The sequence below is a fragment of the Rattus norvegicus genome, chromosome 19, assembly GCF_021556685.1.
Source record: "Rattus norvegicus strain SHRSP/BbbUtx chromosome 19, alternate assembly SHRSP_T2T, whole genome shotgun sequence".
Classification (NCBI taxonomy): Eukaryota; Metazoa; Chordata; class Mammalia; order Rodentia; family Muridae; genus Rattus; species Rattus norvegicus.
The window spans coordinates 69,100,082-69,117,838 of NC_141552.1; the positions used below are offsets into that span (position 1 = coordinate 69,100,082).

General features: G+C 48.0%; 1 protein-coding gene and 1 long non-coding RNA gene across 7 annotated transcripts in view; one reads left to right on the top strand and one right to left on the bottom strand.

Annotated features, from left to right (window-relative positions):
* The window catches only part of Pcnx2 (pecanex 2), a 150,624-nt gene that overhangs the window by 83,240 nt on the left and 49,627 nt on the right, over window positions 1–17,757 (bottom strand). For both annotated transcript variants that reach the window (NM_001427189.1, XM_087594719.1), the window contains 4 exon segments: window positions 324–420; window positions 1,872–1,981; window positions 13,433–13,524; window positions 14,091–14,201. In NM_001427189.1, the coding sequence (NP_001414118.1) occupies window positions 324–420; window positions 1,872–1,981; window positions 13,433–13,524; window positions 14,091–14,201 (410 nt within the window).
* On the top strand, window positions 8,716–15,797 carry LOC120098634 (uncharacterized). Of its 5 annotated transcripts, none has more exons than XR_015643678.1 (5): window positions 8,716–8,788; window positions 9,654–9,719; window positions 13,441–13,580; window positions 13,946–14,130; window positions 15,255–15,797. It is a non-coding gene; the product is annotated as an uncharacterized LOC120098634 (long non-coding RNA). The 5 variants fall into 5 exon arrangements; XR_015643677.1 differs by having other exon boundaries at window positions 8,732–8,884; XR_015643676.1 differs by having other exon boundaries at window positions 8,734–8,884; window positions 13,358–13,580.

A 17,757-nucleotide genomic window follows, 5' to 3' on the forward strand; every position in this document is an offset into this window, starting at 1 on the left:
TATGCTCAACACTCAAACCAAAGCCACTTGGGGATGGGGATGGGGTATCTGTCCAGTGATGGACGGAATTTATGAATATGACTCATGATGATATCCAGGCAGGTCAGTTGAGCTCCGTTGGGTACCCTGGTCTTTGGGACAGATCTATGTTGGAGATAATCCAAAGATGGGCAGCTCAGGTATCTTGGGAGGTAAGACTGGATTGAACCCAGGGCCTCCTCCTGCTTTTCCAGACCCAGCTAGCTAGCTGTATCATGGCAGCTTCCCCCCTGCGACAAGCAAGGTGCCCTATAACAGGCAGTCTTTCCATGCTGAGGTCTTACCACTGAATCCTTCATCCTCTGAGGGAGGGGGTCTGCAGCTGACTCGTCCAGGTTCTGATGTAAGCATTTAGGAAGCAATTTGCACTGAATGAAGGACCTAGAGTGGGAAAGCACACAGGTTGTTTATAAACTACGCGTCTCAGGCAACGTGATCCTTAGGCTGCACGCCCACAGGGAGCAAAGCCAAGCCCACTGCAAAATCAGGACGCACTCGGGAGATAGTGAGGTTGTCTTAATACTGAATTCATTGGGTAGCTATTACTATTATGCATGTGTGCGGGGGTGGGGGTGGGATGGGGTGGGCACATATATGAGACTCTGAGGGAAACACCGTGGAGTCAGTCTCCCCTTCACCTTTATGTGAGTTATGGGAATCACACTCAGGCTGCCCAAGCTGATTCCCGGCTGAGGAATCTCCCTGGCTCTTGTTTCAGTCTCTAAATTTCATCCTGACAAAAGTGGTTAAGGACCCTAAGGGGCTCAGTTCTCTGTCAGCAGCAGGGGATCCAGTTTCCTCTAACCCACTAAGCTACAGCCTCACCAACATTGCTAGCAGAAGGTAGCAGCCAGGCACACAGGTGACACTAAAAATTTTGTGTTCAGCCTTTTTTCTGTTTCCCTATTTGTCTACGCTTTTCGCCCTAAGGTGTCTAATTGCCCAATTATTTCGGTATCTGTGGCCCCCAGCAGAGTTATCTTAAGTCAAAAGGTTATATAAGTTCGGTCAGATAATAGGACACACTGTTATTAATATCTGATACTCACCTTGACACTGTTCAGAGGATTTCCAGTCCCCGTATACAGATCTGTACTTCAGAGATTACAATGGCTATCGTTTAAGGTCTCGACACAGACCCCACTGTGTGATGTTTAGGACACACTCAGGAGACCATGAGGATGCTTTAATTTTAAATTTGTTTGGTGGCTATTACTATTATGTATGTGAGCATGCAAGTGGGCACACATATAAGACTCTGGCTGTACAAGAAGAAATAAAGTAAAGGTCCCCTTTCGAGTATGTGGGTCTGCTCTCCATAGGGTGACCTCCAGAGGAAGACAACAGTGGAACTCTGTGTATCCAGCAAGGCCATCTGTGACCATGGCTTTTCCTACAGCACAGCAAGAGAAGCTCACCCAGGGCTGGGGCACCCAGCTACCTGGGAGCTTGACTGCAAGTGAGGTGCTCAAAGGCAGATTCTGTCTGGAAGTTTGCCTTCGAGTTTCAACCATGTCAGTTCAGCCCTGCCTTTCTCTACCCCTGTGCACCCCATAGTGTGGGAGAGAAAGAACCACTGGAACTGGAGACCTTCAGAGCTCAGGTAAAAATCCTGAGTGTGGTGTCACACATTTATAATTCCAGTGCCAGAGAGGTGGCGCTCTGGGTCTCACTGGCTAGGCTAGCCTAACCGGCAAGCTCCAGGCCACTGTGAGACTTGTGTCTCAAAAGAAAAACGGTGAACCATGCCAGAGGGGCGACCTCTGACCATGATACTCACAGACGTGTGGACAGGCATTTATACACACAGGGAATACAGGACAGCTACTCACAGGAGCACGGAAGGATCACTGCTCTGCCGGCTCAGATGGTAGGACAGCGCGACCAGGAGGCCACAGAAGGCTGAGAACAGTGCGGGGATGTGCTGTGTGCTCCATGGCTCCTGCAGAAAGACGGCAGGTGGCTTGAGGAATGTGGCGACTCGCCCTCGTCACGGAGTGACCTTCACACCCAGTAAAGAGCATCTCTGTACTTAGAGCCTTTGGTTGCAAACCACAAAATGCAAGCATTGAGCAAGGGCTGCAGTTCTCCGCCGGGCTGATTGCACGGTGTGTGCTGCCACCTGTATGAGCGGCACTGGGGAATTACGACAGTCACGATGCCGTTAGTCATTGGAGAGTGCTAACCTCCAAGTATAACGGCCACTGCTGCCCTTTTGTTTTGGTTTTTGAAACAGGGTCTCCTGAAGCACAGGCTGGCCTGGAACTCACCGTGAGCTGGACTTCTGGTCCTCCCACCTCTATTCTCTGATTGCTGAATTTCCAAGCAAGCACCACCACACTTGGTAGTGTGAAGTATGAGGTTGGAACCTTGGGCTTTGTGCGCACAAGGCAAGCACTCTACCAACCCAGCTACATTCTCGCAAGTCCCTGACCCTCGGCTCAGAGAAGCTATGATTGCCTGAAAGAATTCAGGAGACCCTCAACAAGGGGGAACCCAGTAGGGCCCCCCTTATAGGAGAGAGTGAGGAGGATCATTAGACCCTCACCTGAGATCAGCCACACCTTCCCATACCATCCTCCCAGCTATACAGGATCCCATCCCGGTTGCACGTGGTCTCAGAAGACGCTATGTGAGAATAAAGGACACGGGAGGGTGAATTCAGCCTCCATCGAGAAACCATCCTCTGTGCCAGAGTGGGAACGGTCTATGGCATGGCTGTACGGCGCTCCCCCGTGCTCCTGTAAGTAACCCAAGTAATCTCTTTGGTTCACACAAACTAGACTGGGGCAGACTCGCTCCTTCCACCTGTGGTTGATCCCATCGGCAGCGAGCAGACATTTGTCCGCGTCTCCCCGGGGAAAGTTAGTACAATACTAGGCAACAGGATTTCTTCGAGCCTCGTAATCCGCAACGCTGCCTGCCTCGTGTGTCTTGTTTACACTATGTTTCTAGATCTCACCAAGAGGCCATGTCTGACGGCGACCTCAGACACTGCGTACCTCAGAAGAGCGCATCATTAAATGATGCGTGGCCGTTTATCCCTGTATATAGCTATTTTGACTAGCGTCTGCTTTACCCTCGGCCAGGCTCAGCAACAACAGATATCCCGTCTCGCTCCAGCTACTCCCAACACCTTTTTCAAGGCCCTGCCACAAAACCATTTAATAACCATGTACAGGACCGGTGCAGTGAGTCTGAGCAGCTGACTCCCCCTCCCCCACACACCTTAGGACTCAGACAGGAGAAAAGGGTGGAAGGAGTGGTGCTGCTGGTTAGCGTCAGTCGTCAACCTGACAGAACCTAGAACCTTGGAAGAGTCTCGTACTAGTACTAATGAACTATCTACTCTAGACTTGCCTGGGAACACGTCTTTAGGAAATTATCTTAATTGGTGTAAGGAGACCCATCCCACCTTGGGTAGCACCATTCCCTAGGCTGGCGGCCCTGGATGACGTGAGAGTGAGGAAGGCAGCTGAGTGACGCCGCAGAGACCTGGATGTTTATTCTGTCTGCTCCCGACTGTGGCTGTGACACTTTAAGTTCCTGCCTTGACTTCTGCACAATAATGGACCTTGCTCTGGCTGGTCGACCAGATAAACCCTTTATTCTCTAAGCAGCTTTTGGTCAGTGTATTTTGTCACAGCAACAGAAGTGACAGTAGGACAGATAGTCTGACCTAGGTATATGTAAGTACAGAGACGGCTGTCCTTTAGTGGTGCAGAGGGTGGTTGGAGGCCTGGACTCAGATTTTGTCTGTTAAACAACAATGACAACCAACCAAACCAAATCCTCCTCTACTGGTTACTCCCAGGAAGGCCCAAGTGAGAAACCTGGGTGACCTTATCTAAGAAGTCTCACTGTGGGGTCTTAGATCATATCTGAAGAACTGTGGATAAAACACTAGTCAGGAGCTTATGTGGAACATACAGTAGACGCTGACCGTTACTAGATTCATCCAAACTATAGGAAAGGAATATCAAGCCCTTGAGAAAGTCAGCTTGGGCAGCGGGGATCATGCCAGCCTTCTCATGGGGAAAAAAAGGAAGAATTACAGTTTGTACAAATGTCTTGCTCCTCTATCTACAGCACTGGACAAACAGGGAAGAGGGCAGGATGGGAGGGAAAGCCATCAGATGTGACCTTGCTAGGAGGGGCTGCTGTTTTTCTAACACAGTCTGCACCAACAGGCCTGACAGGGGATTCTCTTGGCCCCTGCACTATGAGAAGTCTGCTCATGAAGCAGAGACCATAGCTGGCAGGGCGATGTGACACAGAATGAATGATGGGTGGCTACAGGAGCAAAGACCCTCCGTGTGAGGATCCCCACTGTTTTACTCCTGTGCATATAACCACGGAAACTGCATGCCGTCCCACGGAGATGCTGTCTTCCACATCCCTGGCTGCCTTGCTCACCAGGGCAAGGAATTGGAAGTGGAGTCAGTTTGGTTTTCTATTAATGGAGGAATGGATAAGGGAATTTGGAGAAATATGTAAAAATATGTGTGTATGTATATATGTATGTATGTATCTATGTATGTATCTATGTATGCATGTATAAAGAGACTGCTAGCAAAGTGATCTAGAATGGTGTACCAATACGACCGAGTTCTGCAGGAATGAGAGGAAGAGGACCACGGAGGTTGGGAAGTTGAAGCCACGAGGAAGTGTGGACAGGTGAGACGTCCTTTCTCCACTCAAGGCTGAGGCTACCATTCAGACTGTGTGGACATGGGAACACAGACATACAGACAGGCTGGTGAAGACACTCGCCTCTGACCTCAAGGTTATGTTTACGTAAGGCCACACGAATGTGGCATTTTGCCAGAAATGCTTATCTGTCCGATTATGTCGCAGCCTGCTCTGAGTTCCCGATATTCGGTGGCAGCCACCTTTAGTTGATTCACACTGGATATGTATGATCGACTCCACACGGCCTTTAAGCAGCCCTTTGGGCAGTATCTAGGCGACCTCACTCCAGATGTGGGCTTGAGTGTCTCAAGGCCTACTCTGAGACATTGCTCAATTCCCTAGGAAAAGCTCAGGTTCCCAGTTCCTGCACATAGGGCAGGGCAGGTCTCTTGGGGCTTGCTCCTAGAGCACTCTTCTCTCCACACATGTTTAACCTGCTGAGTGGCATGCACGCACACATAGACACACATGTGCACACTAATTCCCAAGAGAGCAAGGACAGGGGGCTGCTTGGCCACCAACACGAATCGTCCCTTCATGTGCAGAGAGCCAGCACTCCCCCAGCTCTGCCAGCTTCAAGCAAGATCATTCTAGAGTCATAAGGGGTCTCCGAGCTAAGCCAGCCTTAGCCCTTCCGGGTGCTTATCATATAAGGATGCGGGAAGAGCTTAAGGTACTCGAGCATGGTAAGAAGGCTATCATGAGTGTGCACAGCATCCAGCGTGCTGCTCTGGGTCCGCAGCACCTTCGAGGTGTGCAAAGCGCATTGCATGGCAAACATGAACACAGCCCCACTCTTCACTGAAGGAGGATGGTGCCGAGGCTTGGGGTGGGGGAGGGGTCTGCAACCACAGAGCATCGAGGGAGTCATAGGCTCTAAGGAGCCACATGTGTCCTATCAGAGATGTGATTTTAGAAGAAGACCAGAGGGAGACAAAGAGGGTGATGTTGACATTTTTCCAAAGAGGAAATCAAGTGGCCCGAGAAGGATTTTGAAGTCACCCACCCCTGGGCTCCGTGCAAGGCATTTGCTGGTGAGCCCTGATGCCACATGCCCCGTTCCTACAAGGAGAAACGGAGACTGGCTGGGGGTGGGGTGGGGTGGAGTAGGGTGGGATGGGCTTGCTGACATCTCCAGGAGATAGGGAGGTGCTAAAATACACTTTTATACTCGACCATTGTGAAACAGTCTTGTACTTATTTATATAAGCTGGGGTGGTGTCTCACTAAAATCCTAGCTCAGTGGAGGCAGGAGCATTGTCATGAATTGGGGGCCAGCCTAGAATATGGTATGAGATGCTGTCTTTAAAAAAAATTAAGAAAGGAATTGGGGATTTAGCTCAGTGGTAGAGCACTTGCCTAGCAAGCGCAAAGCCCTGGGTTCGGTCCCCAGCTCCAAAAAAAAAAAAAAAAAAGAAAAAAAAATTAAGAAAGGAAGGAAGAAATACAGGCTCAAAAATCCATGCCAGTTTCAGAGAGAGGTCAGGATTCTTTAAAGATCTGTTCTTGTGTGTGTGTGTGTGTGTGTGTGTGTGTGTGTGTGTGTGTGTGTACTAGGTGTGTCCAGTGCTGCAAAGGTCAGAAGAAGACGCGGAGACTACATGTAGGGAGACATCCTATGTGGGTACTGGAAGTGGAATTAGGGTCCCCTGGATGAGCAGCAGGTGTTCTTGACTGCTAAGCCTTCTCTCCACCCCCAAGACATTAGGTTTTAGCCCATCTATCACTCACGGATAATGAAGCATCCGCCACAGAATTGTTTGCTTCAAAACGAACACCCGTAATTGCCTTGTGATGTGTCTCGTGGGCCCCTAAATTGGAGAGGGTATGGATTGATGAGAGCTGGTTTCATAAAGCTCCCCCAGGTTTTGAAATATTTTTATGAGGCAGGAATAAAACCGTCTAATAGCCTGACAGTCCTGCCGCTTCACGTGTGCCGGTGAGGGGGGGTGGCTTAGATGAGAGCGTGTGGGCATTTCAGCTTGCACAAAAGCACTCTAAAGAGGGGTGGTTTCAGCATTGTCTCCTGAGAACCTCAGGGCAGCTCTTAAGACGGAATTTATAGGCAGGCTAGCTAAGAGCCTGCGAATGAACGGAATACAAACTGGTCCAAGTCTCACCGCTGGGCTTTTCAGAGCAGATTTAAATGTGCTCTGTTTGAAGAAATAAGTTTCTCATATCCCATCAAACGGGTGTTTCTGAGATCCACACTTCATGGTTCCTGACCTAAGTCCTTTTCTTGACTTTTTTTTCTTTTCCTTTCTGAAGCTCCTCTAAAGTCAATGCAGTGAGACTTCGGAGACATGGTTGGGTCCCAGGTCTCACCACGTTTCCCAGGGCAGCTCCTGATTCCTGGTGGGGCTGCCAATGCCTCCCACTGTGTTCAAAGCATGTCAGACACTCAAGTAGACGGTAGACAAAGCAATGGGTGTGTTAACAAATGTGGCAAGACATCCATCCATCACTGAGCCCGAGGAGGAGGTACTTACTTCACAGTGCGTTCGTTTGGTGGAAAATACCATCTGTTTATGACTCCAAGTGATATTTCACTTTTAGGCGTAGATATTTAAGAAAAACAAGATGGTTGCATAGTAAGGTGGGTGATGTATCTCAAGTATTTAAGCCTTCCTAGATGTATAAATATATCATTGCCTATGCACAGACTCACACAACTCACTCACACACCCATACATTCATGCACACACTCTCACACACACTCACACACTCATACACTCATGCACACACTCACACACACACTCACACACCCATACACTCATGCACACACACTCTCTCTCACACACACACACACTCACACACCCATACACTCATGCACACACTCTCTCACACACACACACTCACACACCCATACACTCATGCACACACTCTCTCACACACACACACTCACACACACACTCTCACATACACTCACACACATACACACCCACAGACACTCTAATACATACACACACTCACACATACTTATACACTCTCACACTCACACACTTGCCCCCTCCACATTCACACAAACTCTTTTACATACTAACACACATAATCACACACATTCATACACACACACTTTCACACTCATGCAAATGCCCACCCACACAATCTCATGCATACTTGTGTACTCACTCACAAACCCCCCACATACTCTCACACATAGTTCCACACTCATCCGCACACTCAACACACTTACATAGGCTCTCTTACACATACTCATACACACGATCACACACACTCTCACACATCCTCACATTCACCTTCACACATACTTACACACTCACCCACACACCCACACATTCACACTTTCACTTATGCATACACTCACTCTCACGTACACTTTCTTGCACACTCACACATTCAGGCAGAAGGTCCCTAAGGTTTGAAGGTTGTCTGGTCTGCAGAATCAGTGCAGCTTCCTCTCTCTGAGTGTGGGCAGCAGGGACAGAGAAGGAAGATTTCGAAGGAGGGTCTCCAACTGAGTAACTACACATTCGTTTAAATCAGTTTGAAAGGTTTGTCCTGGGTGGGTCTGGCCTCTTTAGAGGAGCCTTTTAAAAAAGCTGTGGGAGTCTAAAGAGGAAAGAGACACAGTGGAAGCCTGGGAGTGTGCTTTGAGGAACCCAGTGCCCACTCAATAGCTCAGGAAAGCCATGTGGCCAGTACCTAACGGTGTCCTCAAAGCTACAATGTGTCCCACAGCCCAGGCAGCCAAAAAAGAGGGACTATCATCCTGTAGCTACATGAAACTGATTTCTACTGGCACACAGGGAAGACCTCAAGCCTCTGCTGAGACCAGAGGTTCAGTCACAATGATTTCAGCTGAGACATCAAGAAGAGAACCCAAGCTGTGAGTCTGTGGAGCAGTGCACAACTGCACGGATTCTGGGGTGTAGCTTGTTACTCAGCAATAGCGAACGGACACGGGCGGGAGTTGCTGAGCGTAGCCGACGTGAGCATGCGTAGTTGATGTTGTGGTGACGTCAGCAAAGAGAGTAGGGTAATTACGACCAGCGCATGTTAGGAAATACTCTGGGAAGGGAGCTCAGCTCCGTCAGTAAGCGCCTGTCTGAGTTTAATTCCCTAGAGCGAGTGTAAAAGCCCAGTGTTTCCTTGAATGCCTATAATCCCAGCACTGAGGAGGCAGAGACAGGTAGATTCCTGGAGTTTACTGGCTGGATAGCCTAGCCAATCAGAAAGCGCCAAGCCCAATAATGCCTGCTTGGAAGCAGTGAATACAGCCTAGAGAAGCATACGTGGTCCCTCTTTGGCTGTCAGGCTATGGGAAGGGTGGACTGCAAGAGATTAGAATTTCCCCAGGGATCTCCTGCCTGGAGAAGATGTAATGATCAGAGGAAAAAATTGCCTCCTGAAAACAATTTATAACGTGTCAGACAGCCTTACCGGAGAGGCTTGGAGTGGAGACAGGGTGCGCAGGACCACACCCAGGCTGGACTGCTTAGTTATGCATAACTCATGCCAGGAGACCCCCAAAGGTAGACTTGGGGATCACTGGGCTCCTTTGTTCCTCTTTTAACAAATTCACATTGACGATTTAATTGGATTTTTTGAGGATGGGTAGCTGGCCCTGAACTGTTAAGGCTCAGGCTGTGAGTCCCTAGGTCCAATAGCACGGATATCCTCATGAGGTGGGTTTCACTAATTCATTGTAAACGGGAGAAAAAAAACTGTGAATTATGTATGAACCCCTGGGCAATTCGCCACAGCATCCTGGGCTTTGACTTCACTTTTGGTATAGAGCGATGGATGCTGGAATCATCCCCGCCTGTTAGGGATGAAGGGCAATGAGCAGACACCAGGGAAATCCTGCTAGAAACTCAAGTTCCATGGATGGGCAGGTGTCTTAATCTGACTGCGAATTGTCCTTCTGACAAGCGAGTGAGATAATTTTCACTTTGCAGGGGTAGGGAGGACAGCTGAAGTCAGCAGAGACCTTGGAATCTACTGAGGGGTTGCCGGGAGAACAGGTAAGGTTCACACCAGCGCTCCCCCCCTCCGGCCCCCAAAGCATATTCTAGAACTATGGGTCTATTATAGATCTACAATTAGACTTTAAATCCCGAAAATGGGAAATGCTGAAGTGCAGGCTACACCTGGGGGGTGCTAGGGAGTGGGAGCAGGAGGGAGAGAAAGCCTTCTGCAAGCCATTGTTAATGACTCTTGGGAAGCATTAAATTATAACAATGTGTTTCAGCCTCTGGGTCCTCTCACCAGCAATAAAGCGGAATTTCTTCAGTAACAAATAAAAAAAAAAACAGCAATCTAGGTTTACCTAGACAAATAGAAATCCTAGCTAATTAACTGCTGAGCCATTTCTCCAGGGAGCAAATATTCTGGTGGCTTCCGTGTGTCACTGTCAAATATGTAAGTCATAGAGGGGGTCTGTTTTATGTTATTTGTAACCGTCTCAGAACAGCCAAAGAGAATACGAGATTGAAAGAGGAGTCAGATTTTCTTTCCCTAATTAATATTCCAGAGGGCAAAATCAACTCACCCCGCCCCCATAACGAGACCCGATAAAAAGGCAAGGAAACTGAGGGGAAACCTAAGAGAGAGACACCCCACCCTGGGCTTTGCTTTTTAGTTCCTGATGGCCAGGAGTCACAAAGCTTCACACAACAGGTAAAACAGATATTGCCCACAGAGGCAATGCTCTTCTTACAAAAGACATCTAAAACACGAAGGCTAAAAATATCCCATGAGCCCAGCTGACACAGGCCCAGAGCGTTCAAGAGCCTGACTTTAACCCGGGTCAGCTCTCATAAACTCAAATAAGACCATTCACAATTCATAATACCATTCACAAAAGGAAGAGCTTTGAGAAACAAAGAAACCAGCCCATAACAACAAAAGACAAATTGAAACTTCATTTCCTTTGTAAACTTTGCTCACTCTTTGCACCTGGTTATAAATTGCGTCCTTTGGGAGAGGTAACTTCACAAGATTGCAATCACATTAGCCTTGGCTGAGGCCCCTGGGGTATCTCTCTTAAGAAGCCCACATTTATGTCTTAGGAGTACTATAGTTTTTCTATGTCATTCTCCTTTTAAACGCCCCACACCCACACCTACCCCACACCCACACCCCCATCCCCGTGCGTACTGTCTCGTCTCTCTGCTTAATAAACTGGATAACTTCACATCACTCTGACATGCCCTGAAATTCTTTTCTTTTCCCATTGTCGAGGACCAGGCATCAGATGCACGGTGGTCCCTAAGGTGGGAATTTCCCAGGCTTCTTGCAGCTGGGCTGGGCAGTCTCCAAGGGCAATGACAACAACAATAAATCAAGGTAACAAAGCTCACAGTGAGACCCTGTAGAGAGACACGACCAGTCAGGCAGCTGACAGGCAGCCCCAGCTCGTGAGGACCCATTCATCCTTCACTCTGAGGAAGGGAGGTGGACTATCTGTGTCAGCAGCACAGAGCAGGCACCCTGGTGTAGAGAAAGTGCCAGAAGGAAACCACACCACCTGAGCTCTAGGGTGGGAAGTGCGAGGCCTATTCTTGGTTATCAACTTTGACAGTAGCTGGGATGAACTAAAACCCAAGTGGCTGGGTACACACAAGGTTTGGTTTTGTTTTTTGTTTTTTGCTTTTTTGTTTTCTTAATTAAATCATTTGAAGCAGGAAGAGCAACTTTTAGTCTGGATCTTTTGAGATGGTAAGACGCACCTTTAACCTGGGCCCCACCTTCTGCAGGCAGCCGATATGAAGGACGCAGAGGGGGAAGCTTGCTCTCACTGCCTGCTTGCCCTCGCTCTCACTGGCCAGTCCATCCCTTCACTGGCATGAGAGCTTACTTCTCTAGGATACCAGAGTATACTGAAGACCAGCGGAGACATCATCCTCATGGACTAAAAATCAGCCAGATTTTGGACCTTCCATTAGTAGACAGCCATTGTTGGACTAGTGGGACCACAACCTCAGCCTGTAAGGCATTCTAATAAATCCCAAGTGTGTGTGTGTGTGTGCATGTATGTATATATGTATATGTAAATATGTGTGTGTGTGTGTGTGTGTGTGTATGCATGTGCACATGAATGAGACAACACAGAGAGAGATTCAGCCTAACAGTCAGTTCCTCTAGAAAACCCGGATCAATACAGTCAGTGTTTGTGGAAGGTGGGTGTGTTTTCCTCTCCTCCCAGGACCCCCCCATCACCCTGTGAATCCGATAACCACGTTCAGTCAGTTCACAGCATTTAATAGGCGCCACATCTTAAAGCAGAGAGTCGACATGGGACCATTTGAAGTCAGTGCTCACAGATGAGAAGAGAGCACTGTATGAGTTTTTTTTTTTAAGTATTTAAAATGGTAACCAGGACCATTGATATTCTATTACTATTTGTCACTCATTCTATACTATGCAACAGGAGCCAGTTCTTCCTCAGGTGAAACAGACCTCCCTGAGTACCTCTGTCTGTCCATCAGAAGCCTGCGTGAGCACTGGAAACCTCAGAGGTGGGAAGCATTTGGTTCTAACCCAGAGAAGGCAGTGAATTTACAGAGGGACTTCCTACATGGTCCCCAGCTCCTGTTTCTGCTCCTGCGGGCAACAACTCAAGGCAGTTTCTCCTTCCCCCATTTCCTCCTGTTCCCAAACAAGCCAGTGTTTCTGTTCTTGATTTTGTTCCATTTGGACGATGTTTACTGACCCCCCTCTCATTGAGAAGGCTCTAGACTGCTTCTTCCTGTGCCCTACTCTCCCACCAGAGATACAAAATTACTCAGAGCCTTATAGAAACACCAACTGACCTACAGCTACACTGTGTGTGCATGCATGACTTAGACCATATGTGTGCCATAGTTACATAGCCATACTATGTGCACGTGCATGATAAGGACTTAAGTGTGCAACAGTTACACAGCCACACAGTGTGTGCATGCATGACTAGGCCATATGTGTGCAACACTTACACAGCCACACTGTGTGCATGCGTTATTAGGACATAAGTATGCAACACTTACACAGCTATACTATATGTGCATGCATGATTAGGGCATAAGTGTGCAACAGTTACACAGCCATACTAGGTGCATGTATTATTAGGACAATTGTGCAACACTTACACAGCACACTGTGTGTATTCATGATTAGGGCATAAGTGTGCAACAGTTATACAGCCACACTGTGTGCACGTGCACGACTGGGCCATGTGTGTACAACCATTACACTTCTGACATAGCCTTCTGGGCTTCCAGCATCTGAACTAGTTTCCTCATCTTCTCTGGTTCCTTGAGCACACCCCAGGCTTTGCTTTTTTTTTTCAGCCGGAGGCACTCTGAGGTCCACGTATAGCCTAGATTCTGGACTGGTGTGGCTGCACCATTCCATCCCACTCCCTGGTTCACACAGCTTCATGCAAGTGCACCCTATTTGGGGTGCTACTTAAGACAGAAGATGAACCCTAGAGTGGCATTGACTCACAGGGCCAGCAGAAGTCCTTCTGGTGTCCCTGGCCATTTCAGGGACATCATATAGGGCTAGGCAGGTGAGGCTTACACCACAGGACAAGCCAGGCACTGACTTCGAGGACGAATCTCCAGATTCTGCCAGGCCCCGTCACTCCACCCAAGCCGCTCATATCCCACTTCGTTTACAGTTGAGAAAGAAGTGATTAGAATGGCGTGTTGGTCGACACCAGCCATGGTCCCTTCCACGGTGTGTGCACACTTACTTTCACAGCACTGAAGCAGAAGACGTGGAGCAGGGCTGCTGCCAGGACACTCCGGCCCACGCTGTACACAGCCGATGTGATCCCGGAAACGGCTGGAAAGCAAACACCATACAGCTTACTGGACGAGCCCTTCTCTAAACTGGCAGATGTAAGCAGGGAGAGGGCCATAGCTTTCGGTATGAGTTGTCTGTCTATGGGACCCATCCAAAGACACAGGCCACTGCCAGTGTAGGAAAGATTATAACCGACTATTCTGTGGGCTGCACCCAGGGGACACTGGGGTCTTGTGTGTTTTAGGGGGAAGATTTTCAAAGCTCATAATTACTCCTACAACACATATCCATAACATCAAACACACACACACACACACACACACACACACACACACACACACACACTTCTAAAGAATCATTTGAAGGGCCTCGCTCACTCCAAATCAAGGGAAACTCTCCCCTTCCTTGTGTCTTTGCTTACTCCTTTACTGAGAGGGCCACTTCCAACTCTGTAAAACAGACTCCACAGGAAATCCAAGTTAAAGCGGGTTTGGACCTCAAGGCAAAGCAAACCTTCCAGGTGGACCCTACCCTCCATCCCCAGGACCATCAGACTTTGTCCAAACTTGAAGCCCTTCCCAGGAGAAGCCGGTGCAGAGACTCACCAGAACCCCCGAAGAGCAACATGTCGATCTGTTCAAGGAGGTACGTGCAGAAGGTGTTGATCTGTGGGAAGAGCCCGAGGAGGGAGATCGCAGGGAAGCAACACAAAAATACTGGAAAGAAACAGAGGGAAGCAGCAATGAGCGAAGGGTGGGACAATCATGGCCACATTGTTTCTACAACACTGCCTTCTTCTATTTCATATTTTCTATTCCATCCGGGGAAACTGAGTCAACTGGGCTCCTCTCCTGGAGCTGAGAAAAAAAGAGCGAGTGCATTATTCAAGGTTGATTGCACAGAAGGCTCAGGACTTAAGGAAGAGCTGATGGGTGGGGAGGGAGGGAGGAGCGGAGGGAGGGAGGGAGGGAGGGAGGGAGGGAGAGAGGTGCACGGCCTGCAGCTCAGAACAGAATGAGACCTGGGGAGATGAGGAGAGGATTAGAAAACAGGGGAGATTCCAGAAAAGTGTGCAAAAAAAAAAAAAAAAAAAGGAAAGTCACACGTGTGTTAAAGATCCACAAAACCAAAACTAGGGTTCTCTGACCATGGAGAGATGGGATGTTATAGAGCCAGGACCACACTGCCCTGATCTAGCTTTAACTCCCCACCAAGACTGATTCATTGTGCACCCAATGTCTTTTTATCAAACCAAATCTTTAAAATACATTCTTAGCAGATTCCTAGCTTCCACCAACCCCAACTCCATGAATGCCGTTAGGCAACATCTGAAACCCGTAACAGTTTCCCTCGCTTTACTGCAGCTTGACTGCCTGGAGTCCTCACCAACGTACACGGTTAAAACAAAGTCAAACCAAAGGAACAATGCGGGTAGCTCCTGAGGACCTGATTCTTGCTCCATCTTTTGGGCTGAAAGGGGACTCAAAGCTGTTGATTTAAACCACAATTTCCCTCCGAAGGAATGAGCCAGATAGGGGTCACTATGGCCCGTGAACACAGATAGGTAGAGGTTGTCCCAGAGGTCTTGTTGTGAAAGCAGTTAGTTCTAGAACCTAGGCTGACCACACCGTGTGTGCATGTGTGCGTGTCTGTGTTGGGGTGGGGTGCGCATATGTATAGGGTGTATGTGTATACATGGGGAGGCCAGAGGTTGGCCTTAGGTAAAATCCTTGCCTTGTTCGTTGACACTGGGCCTCTCATTAACCTAGGACCAGCCTGATTGGTGGGATTCGAGCCAGCTGTGCTTTCTGGAGTCTCATGCGGCAGGCCCCAGCTCAGGTGTGCCCTGCCTCTTCTGAGACTGGATTTCCCCATCCGCAGAGTAATCACAGAGCCGGGCTCAGGCACAGGCTCTTGCTGAAGTTAACCAGAGAGGCAGTAATAGAAACCCAGCCCCAGGGCCAGCAGCCTCCCAAGCTGAGGAAGAGAGTGCCAACTGTAGCGGCCATTTTCCTGTCTCCTGAAAATGTGGGCCAAGAAGATTCTCACCAAGGAGAGAAGACAGGGAGATACACTGAATGCTCACAGCTCAGCCCAAGTAAAAACTCACGCAGAATGTTATTCCTGGCTGGGATTAGAGGTGTGGCCTGTAATCACACCTCTTTAGCCAGCTGAGACAGGAGGACTACAAGGCCCAAGGCCATTTGAACTGTGGGATGAGTTTGAGGCCAGGTAGTAAGAATCACTGAAAGCCTATGATCTCAAAATAAAAACTGAAAGCCTATAATCTCAAAATAAAAACTGAAAGCCTATGATCTCAAAATAAAAACTTGGCAGAGGGTTGGGGACTTGGGTGAGCTGTGGAGCCCTTGACTAGATATTGAGGGTCCATCCTCACTGGGCATTTGTCCTTCCATCCATCCATCCATCCATCCATCCATCCATTCATCCATTATCTGTCATCCATCTATCCATCTATTATACATCTATCATCCATCCATTCATTATCCATCCATCCATTCATCCATTATCTGTCATCCATCTATCCATCTATTATCCATCTATCATCCATCTATTCATTATTCATCCATCCATCCATTATCCATCCATCTATTATCCATCCATCCATTATCCATCCATCCATTATCTGTCCATCCATCCATCCATCCATTATCCATCCATCTATCCATCTATCTATCCATCCATCCATTATCCATCCATCCATCTATTATTCATCTATCCATCCATTATCCATCCATCCATCCATCCATCATCCATCCATCCATCATCCATCCATCCATCCATCCATCCATCCCTATTAAATTGTGCATCAATGTATGTATTTGTAGGGCTTGAGGGACTATGCTACCAAATAGACATAGGAATTGGCAAGAATGAGTGGGCACAGACCCAGGCAACCTTAGAGACCTGAGAGGGTGGGGGTGGAGCCACTCCCTACCTCTCTGTGTGTGTACCTGCTGCTCTGGAACACTTAACACTTAACATGGCCACCGAGAGGACCATGGGCAGTCAGTCATGTAAAGTAACACCTGGAGTTCTTCTCATGCTAACGAGATATCTAGACAGCTTCTCGCCTTCAGCCAATGAGCTTCCCTTCCTGGGTATTCCGTCCCACAAAAGATATATAATCCCTGGTTCATCCTGAATAAAGTGTATGCATTTACATCCAACATCAAATAAACCAGTATAAACAAACTATGTATCTATATATCTATGCATCTATCATCTCTCAATCTATTCATCATCTATTTATATACCTAATTAAGTATGTCATCTATCTAATATCATCTATCAATCTATCAGCTATGTATCTATGAATCTACCATATACTTATATACCTATGTATATCATCGATCTATCATCGATCTATTGTCCTGCTGCTCCTATCTCTTGATGCATAAAACTGATCACCCGAGTTTGAATTCGTGGTAGGGGAAAACTAACTTCCAATCGTTAATCTCTGAAAAACATGTGCTATGGCATGGACAGGTGCACACACAAACACACACATACACACCAAACATACTATACATACACACACACCATACACATACACACAAACACCACACACCATATACAAACACATGCACATACACACACAACATACAGCACACACACACACATACACACACTATACACATACAAAAATAACACACACAAACACACACACACACATTAAATTTTCAAAGACCTAACAATAACAATGAAAATGAAAAGTCTGGACCAGACAGGGACGGCAGAGGGAGAGACTCTCTGCTGTCCCAGAGGGAAGAAACCCAGCTGGCACCATGATCTTGGACTCCAGCTCCCAGGCTGTGAAGCCATACACTGCTTCTGTTTTCCTTCTACACTGGGTTCTGACAGGATGTCACCGCAGTCCAGTAAGGTTTCTGACAGGAAACAGTGTATACTGCTTCTTTCCTGCTAACTTTACAGTCCTTGCTCCTTTTCTAGCTGATCCCTGGGCGTGAAGACAGTGACATCTCTAAGTCTCCTGGTGAAGAGGCTCCACAGGGCAGTGACCTTGAGTCGCCCTTGTCTCTCTTACAAAGTCAGAAACCCCTCTACCCATGGCCTCCTCTGCTCCCTCCTCTACTGGTTTATCCTTACAGCTTCAGCCCCATGATGCTCTGTGCAGATCGGCACGTTGAACACCCTCCCTCCTTACTTGCTATTTTTCTGGTTTTACTTTTATGTGAGCCACAGATCTGTCTGTCTGTCTGTCTGTCTATCTATCTATCTGCCCCCTTC